This window comes from Camelus ferus, chromosome 5 (assembly GCF_009834535.1).
Source record: "Camelus ferus isolate YT-003-E chromosome 5, BCGSAC_Cfer_1.0, whole genome shotgun sequence".
NCBI classification, from domain to species: domain Eukaryota; kingdom Metazoa; phylum Chordata; class Mammalia; order Artiodactyla; family Camelidae; genus Camelus; species Camelus ferus.
Window position 1 is genome coordinate 92,042,592 of NC_045700.1, and position 25,706 is coordinate 92,068,297.

The 25,706-nt window shown below is 47.8% G+C and overlaps 1 protein-coding gene across 1 annotated transcript in view; it reads left to right on the forward strand.

The window, feature by feature from the left end:
- TRPM8 (transient receptor potential cation channel subfamily M member 8) overlaps window positions 1-25,706 on the forward strand; it is a 74,504-nt gene that overhangs the window by 21,443 nt on the left and 27,355 nt on the right. The window contains exons 10-19 of the mRNA XM_032480543.1: window positions 383-501; window positions 4,532-4,822; window positions 6,418-6,513; window positions 7,335-7,464; window positions 8,843-8,988; window positions 11,912-12,024; window positions 12,392-12,608; window positions 22,260-22,351; window positions 23,589-23,730; window positions 24,794-24,965. Coding sequence (XP_032336434.1) covers window positions 383-501; window positions 4,532-4,822; window positions 6,418-6,513; window positions 7,335-7,464; window positions 8,843-8,988; window positions 11,912-12,024; window positions 12,392-12,608; window positions 22,260-22,351; window positions 23,589-23,730; window positions 24,794-24,965 — 1,518 coding nt within the window. The remainder of the gene's footprint in view (window positions 1-382; window positions 502-4,531; window positions 4,823-6,417; window positions 6,514-7,334; window positions 7,465-8,842; window positions 8,989-11,911; window positions 12,025-12,391; window positions 12,609-22,259; window positions 22,352-23,588; window positions 23,731-24,793; window positions 24,966-25,706) is intronic.

Genomic DNA, 25,706 nt, shown 5'->3' on the forward strand with positions numbered 1-25,706 from the left:
GAAGACAAGTAGACCATTGTTAGAATATAGCTCATTATTTCATAGATTAAATTTGGTATAAGTGAGATGTGGTCCTTGAAATGTAACATTTATGGAATCTAAGTCTATTCTATGGAGAAACAGCTATATAGCATAGTTTTAGGATAGGAGAGATATTATTGCCTAAATTGATTCTTATTAAATACTCTGGGACATACAGAATATGGATAAGAATGAGTGAAAATAAACTCGGTGAAATGACAGCTCTGAGTGTCAGATTCTAAGAGAACGTGCTTAGAATCTCCTTTGATAAATGGCTCTGATAATTGGCCATATGGAATGGATCTGACTCTCTTATTTCTGAGCATTTGGTGAGCGGATTTTTTTCTCTGTCCTCTTGTAGCCTTTAGCACCAACGATCAAGATAAGGATAACTGGAATGGGCAGCTGAAGCTTCTGCTGGAATGGAACCAGCTGGACCTGGCCAATGACGAGATTTTCACCAATGACCGCCGATGGGAGGTAAATAAGAAGTCCCCCTGGGTTATCCAGCGTCAGTTCTGGTCCATTTCTGACAAGGTCTTCAATGTCAAATCTTGTAAAAGAGTGTTCTGTCCTGGTACATCAGTGTTGCCAAGCCTCACTTTTCTCATCTGTTGTATGGGATAATAGCATGGACTTAGTAGGTTTGTTACGAAGAGATGATAAAAATAAATGCCCTAACTTAAGGTAACACCAGTCCACCAGTATTATCCAAAGTTTATAGCTCTTCAGCCATGATGTAAGAGGTGATTCTCTGTCCGGTGTGAGGGACAGATTTCCTCTTGGGAGCTGATGGACGGAAGTATAGGGGAGAATATGTGCAGGGTGATTGAAGGGGGTTTATCAGAAGTAGCACGACCAAAACTCAAGATGCCGGTAGTCATTTTGCATCTTGTCCCACCTACCTAGCCGAGTTCTGACAAGAGGATCGATAGCAGTGAGACGCATAAGAGAAAAATAGAATAAGTTGACTGAATATATGCAATGAATGTCTTAAAGCTAGAAAGTCAGGAATCCCCAGGCAATCAAGACCCTCCAAAATGGAAGTTTTATGTCCAAAAAAAATCTGTATTTTTTTTCTAGTAAACTGACTTTTTTCACTTTGAATTTTCAAAAATTTAAGTATAGTTTATTTACAATGTTGTACTAGTTTCAAATGCAGAACAGAGTGATTTAGTTATATATATATATATATATATATATATATATATATATATATATTATTTTTCAGATTCTTTTCCATTATAGGTTATTACAGGATGTTGAATATAGTTGTCTGTGCTCTACAGTAGGTCCTTGTTGTTTATCTATTTTATGTATAGTAATGTGCATGAATTAGTCCCAAACTCCTGTTTATCCCTTCCTCTCCTCACCTTTCCCCTGGGTAACCATAGTTTGTTTTCTATGTCTGTGAATCTGTTTCTGGTTTATAAATAAGTTCATTTGGATTATTTTTTTCTCACTTGGAATTTGATGAGAGTTGCAGGACTGCATTTTCTAGCCATGTCCTCTGTGTACAACTAGAGTTACATCTGCCTTAGGAGCTCTGTTTCATGGGAACAACTATAAACTATGACACTTGACTCTGCAAGGCAGGAGCTTCTTTATTTTCAGCTCTTCTGAATTAAGTCATTAGCAGGTAGTGAGAATTTAATTTCACGTGCCTATAAAATTGTATGAAAACGTAGGCGCATGTATTCATAACTTTCATCCTTTGCAGTCAGGTTCAGAAAGCACTTTTAGGCCTACCATTACTTAGTCAAAGATGAAGACTTCATTTATATTAAAATGGATCAATTTTAATAGTAGAATACAAATAAGGTAACGGCTTAGGGGTTTTTAAATTATTCATTCCTTTAGCAAACATTACCTTTGTTTGGCCTTTGCAGTCTAATGAACCCTGCGGCACATTGCAAGTCTTCAGTTATTTGAGAGAAAGTCGAACTGGAAGTAGATCCAGTTAATTGATTCATAAATGAATCCCTGTGTGTGGAACGTTCTATTTAAGTGAGGTCAGATGGCACAAGTAAACTCAGGCACATGCTGAATGGTACATTTAATTGTATTAACTCGGCTGAGGGTGAAGGGCGTAACGGTTAGGCGTGCGGACTCGGGAGCCGGCCACTGCGTGCCTTCGCCCCTGCAAGCGACTTGATCTCTTTAGGCCTCAGTTCCTCAGTCAGTGGCGAGTTGGAGTCAGCTCATGCTGGTTTCACTGCTACCGTTTTTAGGGATTTTTGAGTCAGTTGTTAAATGCAGTCGTTACTAAAATATATATTTTATTAAAAAATAAATAATATACATTTAGAACCAAATACATCTTATTAAAAACAAAGGTCATAAATAACCAGACTCATCCCTTTCTCATTATTTTACTACGTTTACTGTGACCTTTGCTCTCAAGATTATGCCTGTTGTATCTGTGGGCTGGGACCACTACGTGCCACCCCTGATCTAGTCCCAGTTCCGCATTCAACGATGTCACACTGGTAGCTGAAAAGTGGCCACGGTGGGAGCGTTTACACCACAGGAACGGGCAGACGCTACCAGTCGGGGCGTTGTGTTTTCTTCCACAGAGTTGGTGGTCAAACATTGGCCAGCACACCACTGCTCATCTGGAAATGGAGATAGTGATAATAGCAGTGCCTGCCTCGCTGGATTGTTACGATGGTTAAATCAGATAATGTTTCTAAAATGCTTAGAACGTTGGCACATGTTAAGCCCTATATACGTCTTTCTTTAGAAATAAAAATCTTTGGAATAGTGGTAATATTTGTGTAACCTCGTTCACTGGGCCAGTTCTCTTGGCCCTCACACCAGCCACCACAGGGATTATCTCATTTCAGTGGTTAATAACCCAAGGCTCCATGGGGACCATGGGCAGGGCCTAACTGATGGCATTTTTAGGGCCTGCTCTCAACTTGAATCTCTGAAGCCTCCTTGACCTGTGTTGTCTGATTTCATCCCCACAAGCGCCTGTTTTCCAGAAGAGCAAACTGAGGCTCAGAGACACAATCTTGTTCGGTCACATGTAAGGTCATGGTGGAACCAAGGGTTGGACACAAAGATGTGTCTGACTGTCAAGCCTTTCTCTGCCCCATGTGCTGGTGGTTCTCAAAGGGTGGTCCGTGGACCGGCGGTGGTGCAGGGAGAAGCGGGAACTTGTTAGCGGTGCGCATGGTCCGACTCTACCTCAGACTTGCCAAAGCAGAAATTCCAGGGTTGAGAGCAGCAACCTGTGCTTTAATAGCCCTCCAGATGGCTCTGATTATAGTTTGAGAAACACTGCCTTATGCTAAAAGAATGTGTGGTCAATGGAAAGGCGCATAGATTTAGAAGGAAACGTGAAAGGCTGGGCACAAGGAGCACTAGCCTCGGGGACAGAGGAGCAATAGCAGCGGCTGTTGTCCCCAGGGCAGCCCCCTCTTCCCATCCCCGTCCCACCTGGAGCCACAGTCGGGGGACTCAGGGGACCCTCGGCAGTTCCCTCTGCAGGCAGTGTGTGATCCCTGTGAGACCAACATCAGACAGAAACAGGAGCTGCTAATGCTGCCCTGGGCAGGGGCTGTTCCTGAAGCAGGGGTCAGACGAGTCAAGTGAGGAGAGGGCTGGGTGGGCTGCAGGGCCCAGGCTCCCAGGGCCGCTGCCACTTGGCCCCAGCTGACGGTTCTCTGTGCTGTCAGAGCTTCCGGTGTTTCCTCATGAATCTGGATTTTAATGCTGGAAAGGTAGATTTTTATGAACCGTCTAATTTTTAATGTTGACAATTGAATCAGATTGTAAGAGATACTCTGGAGGACCATCAAAATGTATCTGAGAGCTGGTGTAGCCTGTAGACCACTGGGTGCGTCTGAGGGTCACATTAATTGTCTTTACGAAGATTCCCAGTTAAGCTTCTATGGGATGGGGTTTATCAGGAGCCCAGGCAGTAGAGATAAAGATAAATAATGACCAGGTATAGTTGTCAAGTGTTCCGATGACTCATGATTGTGTGACATGACCAGGCATCAGCCTCGTGGCGCGTGAAGGGCAGCCGGATGATCCCCATGGCAGGGAGGGAAGAGCTGGCTGGCGGTTGGCTCACGATCGGTGTCTACTGTAGACTTCAGAGAAACGGTGCAAGCTGTAGGCTAGCCCCTTGCCCCTAAGGGAGTGGGTGCTTCCTGTGTGCTGGACACTGGGATACAGTTCTTGATCAACATCGTCCTTAGGTGGGCGTCATTCTCCCATTTCACTTGGCAAGAGGCCAAGTCCCATCCAAGCCCACATCTGGCTGATCTCAAGGATTCCGCCACGCTGCTTCCCATGTCCCCACGTTTGAGCTGTAATACAATGTTGTGTTGTGATTGAAAAAAATAAATTTTATTCCCAAAGCAGAATTGAAAGTGAAGGTGAAGATACCGATGCTATACTTTGTGGCTGCAAATGCAATGTGGCTGAGAAGGAGAATGCTTTGTGTCTCCTTGAGTGGACTCGGGTTGTGAGTTCTCTCTCTGCTCCTTCTCCTCAGTCCGCTGACCTTCAGGAAGTCATGTTTACGGCTCTCATTAAGGACAGACCCAAGTTTGTGCGCCTCTTTCTGGAGAACGGCTTGAACCTGCGGAAGTTCCTCACCAGTGACGTCCTCACCGAGCTCTTCTCCAACCACTTCAGCAGCCTGGTGTATCAGAACCTGCAGATCGCCAAGAACTCCTACAATGACGCCCTCCTCACGTTCGTCTGGAAACTGGTTGCTAATTTCCGAAGAGGCTTCCGGAAGGAAGACAGAAATAGCAAGGATGAGATGGATGTGGAACTGCATGTATGTACTGGGTACCGTTGTTTGCTTGAATCCTCCGATGTTTAGCGTCTTCTTTCAAAAAATGTTTCTCTACCTCCATCTTTCCTACTCCCTACCTCATTGCCGTGATGTAGTTAACACGTTGGGGTTGTTCACTTTTTCTCCTGCCTTTATTTATGCTAGCAAGTCCAAGTGAGCTAACAAGTGGCGAGCTTTCTTGCTTTATTCTCTGTGCCATATTTCAAACTAGTTGTTGCAGTGTTTCTTAATTGCAAAGCTCGGTGTGACACACTTTCTGAAGTCATCTAACAGGGAACAGGGACAAACAAATGACTGCCTGCTCATACTTTTTGGATATGATCTGCCTAAAATAGTTCTCTGCTACCCCTGCAGAGGACTGGAGAACTGCCGAGCATTCTTTTGTGAATAAAAGGGGCAGTGGATATTTCCAAAGGGATAAGCCAGGTTTCCATTTGAGAGGATGTGGTGAATAGATCACCTGTATTCTCTTGGAATTTCCTGAGGCAGACCCAGTTTCCGACTGAAAGCACCTACAGCTCTTTGCTGAAGGTTTTGTCTGTTGGAGCCCAGTGATGGCTGGAAGCTGGTGTATAAATACCCCAACAGCCTCCCTGCTCAGAGGAGATGGTTCTGAGGCATGTGTTCTACACCAGCTCCTAGGTTGCCTCGTGGGATTAATCTCTGGTTACCAACCATGACGACTTGTTGATAATGTTCCATTTGTGGGTTCTTTCTTTTCCAGTTTCATTTTCTCAATCTCTTACTGGTTTCCCTGGGATCACCTCTCAAACTACTTGTCTCAAATGCTCGGTTGCTTCTGGGGAAACTCAGACTAGGTCATAATTGTTTATAGTTCTTGAATTTCAATGTATGTGTCTGTGTGGCAAAAATCTAAAGGAGCTGGGTATTTGAAAGAACTGGACGTGTTTAGAAAGCTTCTGTTTGATGTGATTTATGTTAAAACTGTCTGCAGTATCTATAACTGTGCCAGAAACATTTCGGATCTTGGTAAAACCTGTAGGGAAGTTTAAAAGGAATATATCCATATAGTTGCTTTTTCTCTGGAAAGGTTCCATTGGAAGATTTGGGAGGCCGAATAGGAGCTGAGATTCTAATTGATGTGTTAGGAATTGAAACTTTGAATAACGCTCCAAAGAAATGGGTATAATTTTATGTTGTGATGGTTGAACTTAAATTATAGGAAAGTTAGAATTTAGTTCGAACGATTTTTCTGGATGAGAAAGGGAGTTATGTGATGCAAAGGAACTGCTTTCTCTTCAGCCTGTCAGAAGTCATTCAGTTTTTAAATTGCTGTCAGCACGTTTTTTCACCCTTTAAACCTTCCCATCTACTTGTACGTGGACTTTTATGACAGATAAAAGATTCTGGGTCAAATTATACCACCTGGTGAGTTGTGGAGATGAAAGTCACATCACTGTGCTATTAAAATGGATTCAGACACCAAGTCATAGAGCCCTGGAAACGTGGGGCACCCTGCTAGGGCATCCTGACCCCGTTTTCATTCTTGTGTTAGTGCCGCTGCTAAAGTGATGTTCCGTTTGCATGGGCTGACCACGTGTTCTAACCCCTCGCAGGACGTGTCTCCTATTACCCGGCACCCCCTGCAAGCACTTTTCATCTGGGCCATTCTTCAGAACAAGAAGGAGCTTTCCAAAGTCATTTGGGAGCAGGTAAATATCCAGGTCCATGGCGAGTGTATGCTTTGCTGTGGCTCTTCTGACCCTCTCAAAACTTACGTGCCTAACCTAAAACACCATCAGTACAATGGGGTGTTTGATGTTGGTGGGTCCAGTTGTGCCTGTTTCCATGGGAACAGAGATGTGCTTGGGATGAGAGGTCCTTGAAAAGCCTCTGTGCTTGGTGGGCAGTCCAGTAGGCACCTGCTTCTTAGGTGTGTGTGGATCTGTGACTGTTTTCCAACTGGGGGAGGTTTTTAAGTTTAATTTAAAAATTAATCCCCAGCTTTATTGCATTGTGGACAGGAAGGAGGGCCTGTGCAAATGTTGCTTTGGGACATGATTGAGACTTTTCTTTGTGATTCTGCATGTAGTGATTTTTATAAATTATTTATGAAGTGGAAACGAAGCTACATTCTCCATTTTGAGAGCATGCAGTCGGGTACTGAGCATTGATTCACACCCAGTCTCACTGACCGCAGCGTCCGGTCTCCGTGTCCTTGGCCGCTTCCCCCTCTGAGCCGCGGCGGTGCGATGGCGCGTGGTCAGGCCCCCCACTGTCCTACTGTCAGCGTCTCCTGCATTTATCTTGATATTTTCTTTTTATATGCTGATTCCACGTTCAGGACTGCGAGTATAGTCAGGTTCAAGACTCTGTGCACATTGCAGATTGTACTCGGTGTCATTATGAACAGCTCCGATTTTTACTATTTCCTGCTTTTGCCACGAGTTTGCCCTTGTCTTGTCTGACTGATGCTGACTCCACCACGTCAAGGGATTACAAACTAACCCTAACATTCTCGCCCCTCTGAAAGACCAAGGGCTGCACCCTGGCAGCCCTGGGAGCCAGCAAGCTTCTGAAGACCCTGGCCAAGGTGAAGAACGACATCAATGCAGCTGGGGAGTCCGAGGAGCTGGCCAACGAGTACGAGACCCGGGCAGTGGGTAAGCCTCCTGGGATGGGAGCTGCGGCCGCTACAGGCAGGCGCCCGTGGCACTTACTGGCTTTTCCAAGAATGCAAGTGGGAAAATGTGGGCTCTCTCATCCCACAGCCGCCCAGGGCCACGCCCAGGCCAGATCTGAGTAACGCCGCACCACAGGGAGCTTTGGGCTGTTTTGTTTTGGGGATGCTATTCAGAAACCGTGGCAGGTGTGGGATTTTACCTGACTTGCAAGCTAAGGCAGCCTGCCAGTTCCCTATACAAAGACTGATGGAGACCCCAGACCCCTGGGTCAGGGACACACGTAACTTATTACCAGTGGCGAAGGCAGAACAGTATCTTGAAATGGTCCCTGTGTCTCAGTTCCCTATGGGGTGATGTGAATAAGGGCTGGTGCTGGTGGCTCTGCAGCTCCCTAAGCTTAGGAGACTCAGAGCTTCTGTGAGGCTACAGGTGAGCTGCCCAGCCACAGGGTGAGGTCTCTCATTATCTGGACTATAAGGGCGCAGAGGCATCGCTAAGTGTGACGTGCCTGGAATGTCTGTCCTCTGCCGTTCACCTGTCCTCCATCAAAGCTTGTCAGTTCACCTGCTCCGAGGGCTCAGACCGTGCGGGGATGTGAGAAATCCAAGACCAGTTGCCTCCAGCAACAGAGAGTTTCAGGCCAGCTCAGGGTTTTCCTTTCCACTTGGGAGTTTGCCGCGTGGTTCGCTGCAAAATACAGGCTTATTTGTCTGCTGTCTTAGCTAATGAAAAAATGCTCTTGAGTTTAGCTTCTCTGGGTTGGAGTAAAGGTGTTCAATTATTTATTTTAATGTATTAAAAATCTGAAGATATAACTTGCTTTCTGTTTGACTTCAACAAGGCAGTGGCTCCTAATATTTTGACTTTCAAGACATTTCTTCTGAGGATCAGCATTTTAGTCTGTATGTGATAAGTCTCAAAACGCAGGCACGCCCTCAATGCAGTAGGCTGGGTTTTCTAACATCATTTGGGGGTTTCTTGCACTGTGCTTTATTTGCAAAGAAACCTCATCAGGAAAGCCCAGAAGGCAGATGAGATGGAAGGGGCTGCCCTCTGAAGGGGGCAGAAGGCCTGGGTCCTCTCCCCAGTGGCTGAGCCCCTACCCAAGAGGGCATTCAGTGGGCATTTCTGGACAGCTGCCACCAGGAGGCGCTGTGCTGGGCGTGTGGTGCTTAAAGAAGGTCCCCTTGTTGGGCGGAGAGTCCTGTTGTGCTGGTGTTCCTTCTCTATGCCTTGTGCTCACAGCTAGGCTTTTCTGGAAGTCAGGGCTTGGTAGGGGAGGTGGGGGCGGGCAAGTTTGGTGTATTGGTCAGCCCCGCCTCCAGCTTCCCTCTCTCCGGTGATAAATGTCCCTCAGAGCTGTTCACAGAGTGTTACAGCAGCGACGAAGACTTGGCGGAACAGCTCCTGGTCTATTCCTGTGAAGCTTGGGGTGGGAGCAACTGTTTGGAGCTGGCGGTGGAGGCAACGGACCAGCATTTCATCGCCCAGCCCGGGGTCCAGGTAAACAACACACAGTCATCAAACATCACGCCCAGAAAGGGGCCTTTTCCATCAGATGCTGTTAGCAGCATATGAAAATATAATTTTAAAAGGGGGAGGGTAGAGCTCAGTGGCAGAGTGCCTGCTTAGCATGCATGAGGTCCTGGGTTCCATCCCCAGTAAGTCCATCAAAAAGTTAAATAAATAAACCTAATTACTTGCCCCCTAAAAATAATTTTTAAAAGTTAAAAAAAGAATGGGAAAGGGTATATAGCTCAGTGGTAAAGTGCATGCTTAGCGTTCACGAGGTCCTGGGTTCAACCCCCAGGACCTCCATTAAAATATATAAATAAGTAAACTTAATTAACTGCCCCCCTGAAATAAAAAGCCAAAAACAAAATTAAAAAAACCCCGAAAACATAGTTTAAAAGATGTATGTATAATTTTAAAAATGAATCTTCTCCAATTTAAATGCCACAGCAGGAGAGTTGGGTGATGTTATGGAGACGACAGGGCACAGGCGTCGGTGGAGATCCTTGCTTCTGGAGATGGTGCAAAAGAGAGAATATTCCTTGCATTTCCACAAAGCAAACAGGACAGCCCATGATTATGAGCATGTCTCTAACTGGGTGTGGTGATGGGCCAGGTTACACCAGCTCTCTGGGCCTTAGTTTCCTCATCTGTAAAATGGGCGTAATAGGGGCAAAGGAGAGGCTGCTGTGAGGATTCAGTGAGGACATGCGAACTGTGCCCTCTGTGTCGGCCTGTTCCTGTTGCAGCTGTTACTAGTAGAAATGGCAGCAGAGAAACTAGAGTGACTGTGGGTTCAGCCAGTGTAGAGGTTTCCTGCCCTGAGTTAAATCAACAGTGGGTTGCACCTGGTGTCCCAGGTTTTGGAGGGAAATTTTTGACCCACCGTCCCAGCTGGAGGCGCCTGGGGTGAAGGGGAGGAGGGTAGGGAAGAGACGGATGGACGCACGCTGGTCTGCACGCAACTGATATGCGCGATCACGTTTCATCTTCCCAGCACACGTGGTGGTGGACGTCGTCCTATTTTACTGATGGGGACTCGGGAGCTCAGGGAGGTTGTGGAACACTCCTCAGGTTGCTGCTAGGAAGTAGCCATGCTGGGGCTTGATCCCGTGATGATTGTCTGCCTTACGGACTTCGCATCAGTGCCACGCAGCCAGTAACTAGCGGGGTTTATGAAAGAACTCCGTCTGCCGCTGCCGCTGAGCTCGAGTCCATGGACGTGGTCCTGGATGCTGAGACTCACGAGGCGTCTTGCAGCCGCTCAAGTGCAGCCTCTGCACCGCGGCGGGCTGGAGGGAGGCTGGCACCGGGGTGGGGGTGGCCCGGGAGACCGCCACAGCCGCCACGCTCTGCTCTCGCCCCGTCTTGCTGGGCCCTGGGGAGGCTGACTCACGCTTCCGTCCAAGTTCACCAGTCCTGAGGGTTCCAACCAGATGCCAGTTCATTGGTGTTTATGGACAGTCTTACTGCCAGGCCCCTGGGACCGGGGAGCGTGCTTCCTGTGGGCGGGCTGCTGCGTGGGGTCAGCTGTCCCTGGTGGCTGTGGGACTGAGCTCGTGGGGAGCTTTCTGTGATCGGGGGCCTCATGGTGCCGCTTGGCGATGGCCTGGCTGCCCATCACCCCGGCTGGATCACGAGAGTGAGGACTGGAGATTCCTTGTCTTTGTCTGCCCCGCGGAAGCAGACCCCCAAACGACGTGGGTGCAGCTAGTTTGTCCTGGACGTGAGTCCAGGAGGTGTGTGAGGGGAGTGGGGGCAGTGAGATGAGGGGAGGGGGAGGGAAAGGGAAGAAAGCAGACACAGGCGTGCTGGGGAGGAAGCTGTCACGGGGTGCGGCTTCTGGGGGCTTCTGGGAGCCCCGTGGACCTGCCCCGGTGTTTCCCTCCTGAGCCCGAGGAAGCTGGCGTTCACCCACCAACTGCAGCTTGTGGTGCATCCGGGGCTGCCCCTCGTGGGCCGGGCACACGCTGGGCCACAGCTGCCCAGGCAGAGCGTGACAGGGCTCCCCGGAGAAGCCGTCCTTTCCCAGAGGGAAGTGCCGGGGTGGGTGGGCATCTGGGTCCGAGCCCTTCGGTCAGTGCTGGGAAGGCCTCGGGTGCCCCCCTGCTTGGCCACAGAGACACACCAGCCCCCTTCTGACTGATGACAGTCTTTTTTGAGAGCTGTGTGGTCCTTCGATGTGGCCCAGCCTAGCCTCCCTCCTTGTGTGCGGACTCAAAGTACGGCTTTTCAGGTGCATTGCAGCTCGAGCTGGTGTGGAGACACCAGTGGTCTCTCCCTTCCTGACTTCCTTTTAGTTTCCTGACAAGTGGCACCTGTCTGCCGCCAGCAGTGGGGGCTATGCAGATAACACTGAATGTGTGAATTTGTGACCTTTTGGGAGAGAGGAGCTACATAGACGCTTGTTTAAGCTTACATAATAGGAGTTAGGGCTGGTTAAAATTCGTAGGTTTAGTGAATTTGGACTCATACAACCTCTAGGTTAAAGTTCATAGAACTCTACTATGTATAAAACAGGTAAACAACAAGGTCCCCTGTTTAGCACGGGGAACTGTGTTCAACATCTTGTAATAATCTGGAGTGAAAAGGTTATGAAAAGGAATATATACATGGGCAACTGAAACACTATGCTGCACACTAGAAATCAACATTGTAAACTGACTATACTTCAATAAAAAATAATAAAAAAGTTCATAGAACCCAACTTAAAAAAGGACCGAAAATCAAACAGGATTTTAAACAGTTTTATTGTAGCCCCTGAGAGTCCAGGTAACTAATGTAAAAGAGTAAGGACGTTGCCTCCGAGAGTAATTATTTGGGGGAGGTTTGAGGGCTGGGTGGAACGGTTGCATGCCATCTGGCATGTCATTGCATTAATGAGGACCTGTGTCCTTTTCTCTGTTTCCTGTAGAATTTTCTGTCCAAGCAATGGTACGGGGAGATTTCCCGAGACACCAAGAACTGGAAGATTATCCTGTGTCTGTTTATCATACCTTTGGCTGGCTGTGGCTTTATCTCATTTCGGTATGAAACCGAGGCACACATTCAGTTGTGTGTGTGTGTGTGTGTGTGTGTGTGTGTGTGTGTAAAGGATTGTAAGGCCTGGAACTTACGACGTTGGCTCTCTTCTGGGGTCTCCTCCGGTTTCCCCTGGGTTTGATCTCAGATGGATGGGAGCGGGGTCACGTGGTCAGTATCCGAGGCAGAATTTGGATTTGTTGATGACGAAGTGCCAAGGGCTGAGTTTTGGCTGAGTCCTTCTCAGAACAGTTTGGACCCCTCCCCTCCCGGGGCCAGCTTGGGCTCTGTATTCATGTGTGTTCAGGAGGCGTGTTGTAGCCCACGCAGTGTGTTTGCTGGGACACTGACGGTGCTCCCCGTCCTGGTCCAGGAAGAAGCCCCTGGACAAGCACAGGAAGCTCCTGTGGTCCTACGTGGCCTTCTTCACATCCCCGTTTGTGGTCTTCTCCTGGAACGTGGTCTTCTACATCGCCTTCCTGCTGCTCTTCGCCTACGTGCTGCTGATGGATTTCCACTCCGTGCCCCGCCCCCCGGAGCTGGTCCTCTACGCGCTGGTCTTCGTCCTGTTCTGTGATGAAGTGAGACAGGTAAGGGCAGCCCCCAAGGAGGGCACCTCCTTCTCCCCCAGGGGCTGGCGTCTTCCTCATGCCAAGCAGGAGCAGGCAAAGTCCTTGTTTCCCCCAAATGAATGTTCCCGTTAGGTGGCCGCCCGTGAGCGTGGAGATGTGCTTCCAGCGTCTCAGTGTCCACAAGCTGTCTTAGCACCAAGCCCGCACTTGGCTCTCTAATGAATGTCGGTTGTTGCAGATAAATAAGTCAGGTCAGGAATGTGTTCAAAGAGCGGGCTGACCTTGGGCTGTAGGCCCGCTCCTGCCATCAGGAGCCGCTTGGGACCCTGGCGCTACCGTGACAGGGGGAGGCGGCTCAGTGAGTGCAGGGGACTTGGGAGGACTTTCCAGCCCACAGCCTCTTAGCGCCCAGTGTGTCGGGCTGACACTGCTGGAAAGTCACATGAGTCCTGCTGGCTCAGGGAGTGCGTGTCACTCACGGCGCTTCTCTGCAGTTTCTGGGGGTCTGCGCTGTTCGGCACCTTCTTCCCGCCCTGGAAGCCAAACTTTAGCCCAGACCTGGCCCGTAGCAGGTGGTCTGTTAGTAACTGTTGAATAAATTAACGGTGGTGGTGAAGGTCAGTGCTGTCCCAGATAATTGTTGCAAAATTGTAGTTTGCAAAATGGGGGAGGGCTGCGGTTGCTGTCACCCTTGCTGTCCCTTCTCAGCCCAAATCCAACTACACAGCGATTCATCAGGTGTGTCCTGCGTACTTACAGTTTACGAGATACTGTGCCAAGCGGTACAAGGTACCTGGAGGGGCAAAGGGTGCTGTTCTGGACTTCACAGAGTTGCTGCCTGTGATCAGAATCCTAAGTTGGTTTCTACTATCATGCCAACTCTAATAGACTTTTTTTTTTTTTTTTGGTGGCTTCTAAGGGCCCTGGGTTGTGAAAGATTCTGAGGCTCTGTTTTTAGCAGGAGAGTATCTTAATCAATTAGCGGCATCTACCACGGGCACAAGGGGTGGCAGGCATCCTGGCACCAGGGCCCTGGATCTGCCTTTGCTTGCCGAGCAGGTAGGGAGGTGCAGATGTGGGGTGGAGGTGGGGTGCAGGTGGGGGTCATTGTTGAGCATAAGATCATCAGGCTTTCTATCTCCCAGCAATTCTCCCTCAGGACGGGGTCTCTGTGACGTCAGGTCAGCCTTGTGGGAGCCCTGGCATTGGCTCAGGAGGACACAGTCAAGTCCAGGGAACTTTTTTTTTCAAATTTTTTGGGAGGGAGAGGTAGTTAGGTTCACTTGTTTATCTATTTTTAAAGGATGTGCTGGGGATTGAACCCAGGACCTCACGCATGCTGAGCTACACCCTCCCCCTGGGCACTCCTGTGTTAGTTCATGAGGGCTGCCGTGACCAAGCGCCTCCAGCTGGGTGGCTTAAACAACACAAGGCCATCGCTGTGTCGTTCTGGTGGCCGGAAGTTTGAGGTCCAGTTGTGGGCAAGGTTGGTTCCTTCTGAGGGTATGATGGAGAATCTGCTCCAAGCCCCTCCCCAGCTTCTGGAGATTTGCTGTCCTCACACCCATACAGCTTCTCCTGGTGTGTGTGTCCCTGTGCAGGTGTCCCCTTGTCATAAGGACACTAGTCATATCGGATCAGGATCCTACCCAGCTCCAGTGTGACCTCATCTGAGCGAATTACAGCTGCAAGGACCCTATTTCGGAACAGGTCACATCCTGATACTAGCGTCTAGGACTTCAGCTTTTTTTTCAGCTTGCTGCATGTCAGCAGCAAGGGAGTGAGGATACCCCGCTTGAATGAAGCAGAGAAAGATGAAGGAGAGCCAACACTTAAAACAGGAACGGGCCCAGGCCATCTCGAGAAAGTTAACCAAGAACCTTTAAATTAGGCACTTCTGAGTTCTGTTGTCATGGGAACCAGTGCTGCTCCAAGTCCCGCGTGTTCCCCCCAGGCCCATGGGGTCAGGGTCCCTTTGCTCCACTCCCAGCATGGTTGACCGCCTTGCAGAGGCACATCAGAGAGAAAAAGATGGCCTTTGCAGGTGAGCGTTTGCAGAGGGAGAGGATGGAATGGTGAGGTTGGAGGGCTTTGTCTCACTGGAGGGGGAAACCCTGAGTCCCATCTCGTCTGAGAGGCCAGCAGACCTCTCGTCCTCTGTGGACTGGGGAGGCCCAGCGGGGAAATAAGTCTCCAGCACAAAGAAGTGGAGAGAGAGAGCGAGGGAGAGAGAGGGAGGGGTGGGAGGGAAAAGCCAGCAGGAATTGCAAACAGACGGCACTGGTAGTAACTTACTTAATTTCTTTGACCTTTTACTTCCCCATCTTTCCTACTGTGAGAGGTTATATTTGTTCAGTTTCATTGAGATACTGTTGACATCCAGCACTGTGTAAGTTCAAGGTGTTCAACGCAGTGACTTGACGTACGTATCCTGCGAAATGATCACCACAAGGAGTTACTAAGTGGACAGCGAGGACAGGACACCCCATGTGGTGGCCTCGCCTATCTCATCTGGCGTCCGCTCCACCAGCGAGTTCCTTTCCACTTCTCCAGCTCCTCCCACACGCCCTGCTCTTGCCCAGATTTGGGTGGCCTGGAAGTGACTTGATTCAGATGTTTGTTTCTTACTCATATCTGATCCCCGGGGACTAGTGCAGGAGTGGACGTTGTCGTGTTTCTGGCAGGTGTGTGTATCTTTTTTAAAGAAATCAATTGATGAGGCAGGGTCTTCCCGATTCAACTCCAGAGCCCTGCCACGACCAAGAGTAAGAAGGGGGCCGTGAGGCCAGAGCTGGGCAGTCGGGGAGGAACCTGGCATGAAGGGGCTTGGGTATCCTTTTGAGCAGAGGGTGCTGTTGGCAGCTGCTGCTTGGAATGGTTGGTAAGAAGTAAAATGTTCTTCCTGATCCTGGTGCCCCTCACTCACACTCCCAGCATTTCTCCCCGTGTCCCTATTCCTGACCCTGCTTCCCTGTTGTTACATTAAGTCCCAGAAGCTGTGGTGTGAGTCCGAATGTTATTTGGATCCTCCAGGCATCTAAAGAAGTGTGAGGTCTAGAGAGAGGACTTACCCTGGGTTTCTCTGGAGGGCAGGGCTTGGCCTGGATGGAGATGCAGGGAGAGTCATCCTGGCTTACACCAAGCACATCATTCACCCACTCTTTCTTTCAACCAATATTTATTGAGCACCTAGTACATGCCAGGCAGTGTTCTAGACCTTGGGGATACAGCAAGGAACCAAACAGGCTAATATCTCTGTCCAGTATGGACATTCTACCAGTTAGAGGTGACCAGCAGGGTCCCTTCTGGGAGCTTTCAAGGAGAGGCGGTGAGCAGCATGGGCAACACCGAAGAGCGAGCCTTACACTGACCGGGGGTGTTACTGAACTCAGGTCCGGCTACTAGCTGCTCGAAAGCTAACTCGAGAGACAAGTGTTGGTAAAAAGGAAAGGTTGCTTTATTTAGGAAGCCGGCAACCTGGGGAGAAGGTGGACTCATGTCCAGAGGCCAATACCTGCCCCTGCTGATCAGAGGGCAAGAGCTCTTAAAGGGGAGTTTCAGGGGGGCCCCGGAAGAGGGAGGGGGCTACGTGCAGAACAGCTCAGTCAGCTCTGACAGTCGTCTTGAGGTTAGTCATGCGATGGTCTGATCAGTATCATCTTGGGTGTTTTAAGTAGTTAATTTCCAGTTCCAAGGTGGGTTTGTTCCCATTTCTTTGAGGCCACTTCTCAGAATTGTGCAAGATGGAACAGCTTCTATTCATGATTGCAGTCTGATCATCATGTAGTTAGCTTCTTCCACCAGGTGGGGGCTCTGGTATCTACAAAACAGCTCAAAGGATCTGGCTCAGTATCTCCAGCCCTTGAGGAGAAACCGGAGATCCTTGACTTCACTTAATGACTAAACTATTATTTGGTCTAATTTGCCTGCTTTCCTTGGCTTCTGCATTTTCTCATTTCTCTGATTAAACTTATTCTTTGCCTGAAGTTTTCTACAGGCAAGAGGCAGACAGAGGACATGGAGGTTGAGAGGGGTCTGTCCTGGGAAGGCCCCATAGGGTCCTGCTCCATCTCAGGAGGTTGGCTGAGGGGACTTGCGATAGTAAAATTTAGTCTTTAAGTCACAAACATCTCCCTCCAAATTCGGATGTACATTTAACTACTCATTACTCATTCAGATCAGGCGGGAGGCAGACTCAGGACAGGTGCATTTTGCTTGGAGAGGGTCCCTGGGCGGGTGGAGTGGGTGTATTGCTGCGGAGAGACACGGAGCAGGGACACTGAGTGGGAGGGGACGGTGGGCAGGAGCCTCGGGGGAGGGAGGTGGCTGTGGGGGAGCCGGGTGAGCTCATGTGCTTCCCAGGTGCTCCCTGGGCCTGAGTATGATGCCACAGGGCCGGCTGAGCCCCAGCAATTCTCCATCGTGGGTGGTGTCTGACGACAATAAGGATGCAGAGCTTCGTCCAAGCGTTTCCTCCACGTCTTTTAATGGGCAGTTTTAGCCCAGCAGTCCTGCGTGTTAAAGCGGTGGTAAGGGAGGTGCCTGTGCTTAGGTTAGAGCGCAGGGTGAAGCCCAGCTCTGAGTTCTTGGTCTGTGAGCGCGTCTGAAAGACACGGCATTGCAGGTTCTTGTCATTAAAGGACTCTGACACTCGGGGGCGCTGTTTCCCTTCAGGTCTGCCGACTCCCGCCTTTGGAATCCCCAGTGCGGATGTTTTCCTCAATCAGTTGTGCTGGCCTGGTACTGTCTTAATTAACCTCATTCACACTTGTTAGCAAAAATCAAAACCAGGCAGGGTGTTACCTGTTTCCGATTGCGTCTGGGTGTTAAACACATGCTCTTCAGTGTCTCCCTGTGTTCCCTTCGCTGAGGGCAGAGGTTGCTACATTCATTGGAATTTTTAACCAAGACAATCAGTAAGTGCAAATGTAGTTGCTGAATAACCCAGGTCTGTTAACCAGACTGTGAATGTTTGTTTAAAATGAGCGAAGTCCCATTTTCCCTCCGTGGCGAGCCCATTCAGTCGTCAAACCCTTGAATCCCCAAATCCTGAGAGATGTGATGACATGTGGTCCTGATGTTTTAGGAATATAGCCTGTCTCTGGCATTCCATTCTGAAAAGAGGTCGCTATTCCTTTTTTTTTTTTAACTTTTTTTTTTTATTATTTTTTAAACATTTTTTTATTGAGTTATAGTCAGTTTACAATGTTGTGTCAAATTCCAGTGTAGAGCACAATTTTTCAGTTATACATGAACATGCATACATTCATTGTCACATTTTTTCCCTCTGTGAGCTACCACAAGATCTTGTATATATTTCCCTGTGCTGTACGGTATAATCTTGTTTATCTGTTCTGCATATGCCTGTCAGTATCTACAAATTTTGAATTCCCAGTCTGCCCTTTCCCACCCCCTGCCCCCTTGGCAACCACAAGTTTGTATTCTATGTCTATGAGTCTGTTTCTGTTTTGTATTTATGTTATTTATTTATTTTTTTGGATTCCACATATGAGCGATCTCATATGGTATTTTTCTTTCTCTTTCTGGCTTACTTCACTTAGAATGACATTCTCCAGGAACATCCATGTTGCTGCAAATGGCATTATGTTATCATTTTTATGGCTGAATAGTATTCCATTGTGTAAATATACCACATCTTCTTTATCCAGTCATCTGTTGATGGACATTTAGGCTGTTTCCATGTCTTGGCTATTGTAAATAGTGCTGCTGTAAACATTGGGGTGCAGGTATCATTTTGAAGTAGGGTTCCTTCTGGATATATGCCCAGGAGTGGGATTCCTGGGTCATATGGCAAGTCTATTCCTAGTCTTTTGAGGAATCTCCATACTGTTTTCCACAGTGGTTGCACCAACTTGCATTCCCACCAGCAGTGTAGGAGGGTTCCCTTTTCTCCACAGCCTCTCCAGCATTTGTCATTTGTGGACTTTTGAATGATGGCCATTCTGGCTGGTGTGAGGTGATACCTAATTGTAGTTTTGATTTGCATTTCTCTGATAATTAGTGATATTGAGCATTTTTTCATGTCTTTATTGATCATTCATATTCTTCCTTGGAGAACTGCTTGTTTAGGTCATCTGCCCATTTTTGGATTGGGTTGTTTGTTTTTTTTCTTATCAAGTCGTATGAGCTGCTTATATATTCTGGAGATCAAGCCTTTGTCAATTTCATCTTTTGCAAAAATTTTCTCCTATTCTGTAGGCTGTCATTTTGTTTTGTTTATGGTTTCCTTTGCTGTGCAGAAGCTTGTAAGTTTCATTAGGTCCCATTTGTTTATTCTTGCTTTTATTTCTGTTGCTTGGGTAGACTGCCCTAGGCGAACATTTTTGAGATGTCTGTGAGATAATGTTTTGCTTATGTTTTCTTCTAGGAGGTTTATTGTATCTTGTCATGTTAAGTCTTTGATCCATCTTGAGCTGATTTTTGTGTATGGTGTAAGGGAGTGTTCTAGCTTCATTGATTGACATGCTGCTGTCCAGTTTTCCCAACACCATTTGCTGAAGAGATTATCTTTATTCCATTGTAAGTTCTTGCCTCCTTTGTCGAAGATTAGTTGACCGAAAGTTTGTGGGTTCATTTCTGGGCTCTCTGTTCTGTTCTGTTGGTCTATATGTCTGTTTTTGTACCAATACCATGCTGTTTTGATGACTGTAGCTCTATAGTATTGTCTGAAGCTTGGGAGAGTTATTCCTCCAGCCTCTTTCTTTTTCTTCAGTAATGCTTTGGGAGTTCTAGGTCTTTCGTGGTTCCATATAAATTTTATTATGACTTGTTCTAGTTGTGTGAAATATGTCCTGGGTAATTTGATAGAGATTGCATTAAATCTGTAGATTGCCTTGGGCAGTGTGACCATTTTAACAATATTGATTCTTCCAATCCAGGAGCATGGGATATCTTTCCATTTTTAAAAATCTGTAATTTCCTTAATCAATGTTTTACAGTACTTCATGTATAAGTTTTCACCTCCTTGGTTAAATTTATTCCTAGATATTTTATTACTTTGGGTACTGTTTTAAAGGGGATTGTTTCTTTACCTTTTTTTCCTGTTGATTCATTGTTAGTGTAAAGAAATACAAGTGATTTTTATACGTTAATCTTGTAACCTGCTACCTTGCTGAATTCTTCGATTAGCTCTAGTAGTTTTTGTGTGGACCTTTTAGGGTTTTCTATATATAGTAACATGTCATCGGCATATAGTGACACTTTTACCTCTTCTTTACCAATTTGGATCCCTTTTATTTCTCTCTCTTGCCTGATTGCTGTGGCTAGGACTTCCAAGACTATGTTGAATAGGAGTGGTGATAGTGGGCAGCCTTGTCTTGTCCCAGATTTTAGTGGGAAGCTTTTGAGTTTTTCACCATTGAGTACTATGCTGGCTGTAGGTTTGTCATATATAGCTTTTATTATGTTGAGATATGTTCCCTCTATACCCACTGTAGTGAGAGTTTTTATCATAAATGGATGTTGAATTTTATCAAATGCTTTTTCTACATCTATTGAGATGATCATGTGGTTTTTGTCCTTTCTCTTGTTGAACAAACTGATCACTAGAAATGAAATCGAATTAGCAATAAAAAAACTCCCTACAAGTTAAATTCCAGGACTAGATGGCTTCACCGGGGAATTCTACCAAACATACAAGGAAGGAATCGTACCAGTCCTTCTCAAACTCTTCCAGAAGATTGAAAAGGGGGGAATACTCCCAAACTCATTCCATCACCCTGATACCAAAACCAGGCAAAGACACTACCAAAAAAGAGAATTACAGACCAATATCACTGATGAACATAGATGCAAAAATCCTTACCAAAATATTAGCAAATAGAATCCAACAGCAAGTAAGAAAGATTATACATTGTGATCAAGTGGGGTTCATCCCCGGGACACAAGGGTGGTTCAACATACGCAAATCAATCAATGTAATACATCGCTATTCCTTTTTAAGAATGTCATCTTACTGTGACGGTGCCTCTGAGCCCCAGAACTGATCTACTTAGGGTTCTTCCTGTCACACAGCCTGAGGCTGAGCCCAGCTGGGGCTGCCCCGTTGCCCTGAGCCTACCTGCCTCTCAGACCAGGGTTTCAAAGAGGGAAGCGGGAGGCAGGTAGAGCCTGTCCCAACCATCCTCATCTTGCGCAGGGTCCTTGGTGGGTGATCTGTGTCACTGGGACCACCCCCATGCATCGTTACAGAGCCTGATTCCATTTCTGAGTCCATGAGGTCAGCCATCCCACAGCAGGACGTGGTCAAAGCAGGCTACTCCCACCTGGGTTAATTTAATGTTTCCCCGGTGCTTGATTTCATTATGCCCTCACCCGCCTCGTCCACTGAAATTGCTATTTGCATTTATAAATGAGTGCAAGCAAATGCTTCTTGAGAAACTGATAATGTTTCCTGTATCCCTCACAAGTCTAAGACTGGGATCAACGCGGGGCCTAAAGAACAGGGTGATGCTAGAGAGAGGAAACCACGTTTCAGAACCCAGAGACCTGCCACTTGCTGGCTTTCTGCCTTTGAGAAGGCTCTTTTGCTTCTTTCTCCCAGGCCTTGGTTTCAGGTGCAGAATAGGAAAAACAATATCTGAGTATCAGATGGACCCACACTGACGAGTTCATTTAGCAGAGCTGAAAAGCACCGTGTTCCTCTGATGACACTTCCGTGCTGTTGTTTCCCTGCCTTGTACAGGGCAGTCTGGTGGTTCCCTTAGCTGGGCTCACTTGGACCTTCGGTCTCACCTCCCCTCAACCTTTATGCTTAATTTTAAATGTGTTTAATGCCTGTCTTTCCTGTGGGCCAGTGGATTCCTTGAGAGACAACGTTGCACCCAGTCTGATGTCTGTGTGTCCCAGGAGCCCAGCACTGGTGTGTGGAACCCCGTGGGCTCTCAGTCAGTATGTTTTGAATGGATGGACGAAAGAAAAGTTTAGATGACCACCCTGGAATCTCTCAAACCCAGTGCATAGATTGCCAGGGAGGCTGTCCAGGTACAGTTCTAATGAATAATCGTCCCGCTCTCTTCATCTCAGTGTTTTCCTGACCTGCTTTCTTCTGAGAAATTATAACTGATATTTACAAATCATGAGAAAAGGATCATTGAGACACACTGTTCACGTCAGTCATTTCTGTGACCACATCTGTCCTCATAGGTGCCACACGTAGCACCTGGGTGCAAAAAAAAAAAAAAAAGATGTTTTTGAAACTTAAAAAAAGTTTCTTCTATCCAGATGTTTTACCTCCATGTGCCAGACAATTTTTACAATAAACATGCAAATCCATGATGAGCATGGTATGAGTAACACCCTCTAGAGTTGTGCAGTGCACAACCTACACCACTGTACATGGTCACCAGGGGTTCCATGTTTGCCCATACAGGTTGTGCTCAGTCTCTGCAGGTTCATCTTTAAAGAACAGAAGGATGCATGAGCTTTTTTTTTTTTTTCTCTCAACTTTGTTAGCAACACTTGAATAATAGAACAGCAGGCATGCAGCCTACTTCCCAATCCCCTTGGAATAGCATGGGGTGTGTCGTAGGGCTTACATTGTTGGCTCAAAAAGGATCTGGAAAAAAAATGGGTGAAGACTAATAAATCTGGAAGCAGTGGAGGTTTCTGAGCTGCTGTGTCCTCTCTCCATCCCTGTCTGCACTGCAGTGGTACGTGAACGGGGTGAGTTACTTTACCGACCTGTGGAACGTCATGGACACGCTTGGACTCTTCTACTTCATAGCTGGAATTGTGTTTCGGTGAGTAGTCCTCACCACTTTTCCAAGTTCCATGTGTTTTTTGGATTCTCTTGGGTGAAGAGATGAAGGAAAGGCATCTTAAGCCCTAAGATAAGCCCCCCCAGCCCTAGTTGGAGATCGTTACGAATGCCCATGGTCTGCCTTTTTGAGACAGCTTGGTTGGCATAAAATTGTGTCTCCTCTCTTCCCCACTCCTGGTGACCTGTAGCTGAAAAAGGGTTCTTCAGAGTTTTTCTTTTTGTGCTTATAAAATTGAGGGAGAGATCGTTAGTGATTGAGGGTTGTGGAGAACAAAGGAAGATGTTACACGTTGCACAGTGTCTTCATTTTGGGCCGTGTAATCTTCCCACGTGCGCTTAACTCCAGCTTGAATGTTGGTTCCAGAGTCTGTCCTTCCAGTTACAAGAAGGTTTCCTCAATCCCTGAGCCGGAACTGTGGAATTAGAAAAATCAGTTGAAAATGATGGTTGAAGGCAAAAAGCAATGTGCACTCCATGTGGTAGAGAAGTTGGGGTGCGCCCAAACCATGGCTCCCCTTCCCCAGGCCCGCTGCCTCCGGGCCTGCCGCCCCCACATAGCTTCGGGGGAGAGCTCGCGGTTCTGCTGGAGCAGAGAAACCTGACTGTTCATATTTACGCCTGCCCAGAAGGCGAGGGCTTGCAGTGAGTGCTCGCCGCCCAATGTGAGCGGGCTCAGAGCTCAGTTTCCTCTTCCAGGAACGTCCCTTTCTGCTCCGGTTAAAGGCCTAGCATCCAACCTAGTTGGTTGGACATGATTTCTAGAGCATTCCAGTTAAAAGCTCATAGGGCTTTCAATGAACACGCTGGTAGGCAGTTAGCTAATTGGATGGTCTGGTGCAAATGAGGTAAGTTTCATTAGGGAGAACCTGCAGGGGTCAAGACCCAAGGGGGTGGGGTCATTGCAGGAGTCGTGTGAGCCGGGAAGCTGGTGAGGAAGGGGCTGAGTTCTGCGGTCGTATTTAAGAGGAACGACTAAAGTGTTGGGAGTCTCGAAAACGCTGTTTCAGGCGATGTCCTCGCCTCTCCTGGAGTCCAGAAGGGCAGAAATCATGGCCTTATCTCTAGCAGCTGACGGGAAGGTGCAGCCCCTGGCCAGTTCCCACTTACTTTCAGTCCCCTGGTCTGGGGCTGTTTCTTCACCTTTGATTATTTTTAAAAGCAAAACTTTGAATTACTTTGTCGGCATCTTACAAAACCTGTCCCCCCTCTTCCCGCAGGCTCCGCTCCTCCCACAAAATCTCTTTGTACTCCGGGCGAGTGATCTTTTGCCTGGATTATATCATATTCACGCTCAGGCTGGTCCACATCTTCACTGTCAGCAGAAACCTAGGACCCAAGATTATCATGTTGCAGAGAATGGTAAGAATGGAGAACACTGGTGGCTGTCCTCCGTCTGGCTGCGCCCAGGGTTCCTTTACTTGTTGAGGGGAGGATTTTGCCCACAGAGGGACAACTGCATTTCACAATCAGTAAGGTTTGCTTTCTTTGATGGCTTTTCATCAGGGGCTCCTTCCAGTTACAGTTTAACAAAAGATAACTGTTAGGAGCCACTGGCATGATTCAGTTGCATTGCTGATGAAGATATCTGGTTAGATTTTACACTTTACCAAGTGCTTTCACTAACAGCTGAGGCTACATACGGACTTTTATACCCATTTTATAGATGTGGGCAGTGGGATTCAAGGAGGTTAGTATGTATGCAGTGAGTTGGAAGCATAGCCAGGACTGGAACTTTACCTTACAACCCTGCGATAAAGACTTCGGGAAAGTACCGCCAGACCCGCTTCACGGGGACGTAGAACCGGGAGATAATTACATGCCGACGCTGTTGCTTCCCTCAGCTTGTCTTCCGCGTGACCCGAGCCTCCTGCACTTCTGGCTTTAAATCAGATGGGCATTTGGATGAGCTCATGTGGAGGTTCTTTTCCAGCACTGAGGTTCTGGGAGTTTGTGGTTTTAACTCAAAGCATATCTGGGGTATCTAGTCAGCATGAAGTCATGCTATGTGTGCAAAACATTAAAAAAGATGAAACTGTGCATTCTTGTCTAATAAGGAGAACTTTTATTTCCTTAAGAAAGACTAAGGCAATAACTTAGGGGGTCTGCAGAATGTAAGTGGTAGGGGAGCAGGGGCTCCAGAGTTGGGACCCTCTTCTGCCCTCTGGCTGGTCTCATTCAGAAAATTTCTGCTGCTGAGCTGGTTTGGGGACCTGCAGGCAAAAATGCATCCATTGGTTTTAATGCTGGGACACAGCTGTTCTGAGATGCAGAGGTGATGATGGCCATGTATAAAACCTGAGTGAGCCAATTTTGGGTGGCAAGTTCCCGGGGCCCCAGAGCTTCTGCCCTTTTGCTCGGTCAGCTGAGTGGGCCGGCCTCCCTGGCGCGGTCCTGACGTGGTCCTCCCGTTCTCCCGAGACAGCTGATCGACGTGTTCTTCTTCCTGTTCCTCTTTGCGGTGTGGATGGTGGCCTTCGGGGTGGCCCGGCAAGGGATCCTCAGGCAAAACGAGCATCGCTGGAGGTGGATCTTCCGCTCGGTCATCTACGAGCCCTACCTGGCCATGTTTGGCCAAGTGCCCAGCGATGTGGACGGTGAGCCTGACCTGGCCTGGAGGTGGGGGACAGCTGGGAGGAGGCAGCTGTTGTCAGAACTGGCCTGCAGGGCTCCCTGCTCTGACTCTTGGGTCTGTCTTAGACACACATGGCTGGAGTCAGGCTGACACCTGGAGTGGGCAGTAACCCTCAGAACCTTTTCTCTCTCCTGAGCAGGATCCTATGTCCTCCTTGCAAACATGTGCCCGACATTTCAGCCCATAGTTTCTAAACCTTCTTGAAAATAGTGTTTCTCGTATTTCCAACAGCAGCATGGCCAAAGACAGCAAGAAGCCTCACTGGTCTAGAAACCAGTGTTGCGAGCTGTCTCCCATATACAAGACAGGGACTGGGCGCCCATTTATTTCAAAAAGTGCAATACTGAAAAACTTGCACTAGAACCTGGAATTCAAATGTGTGTGCCACGATCTTTCAGTGACAGGTGAATGGCAGCACAGATGGCACTAATTTGGCCACACCCAGTTCACACAAGGAAAGCATGGGACACGTGAAGACTGATGTGTGTGTGTGTGTTTAATGGAGGTGCTGGGGATTGAACTCAGGGCCTCCTCGATGCTAAGCATGCGCTCTGCCGCTGAGCTAGACCCTCCCCAACCTTGGCGTGTGTTTTGAATAAACTGTCTAGAGCATCTCTGTGGTGCTGACAGTGGCCTGGGCTCACCGCGTTCTGTCTTGTCAGGAGAAAATGACCCCGACTTGCCCAGGCCTTGGCTCACGTTT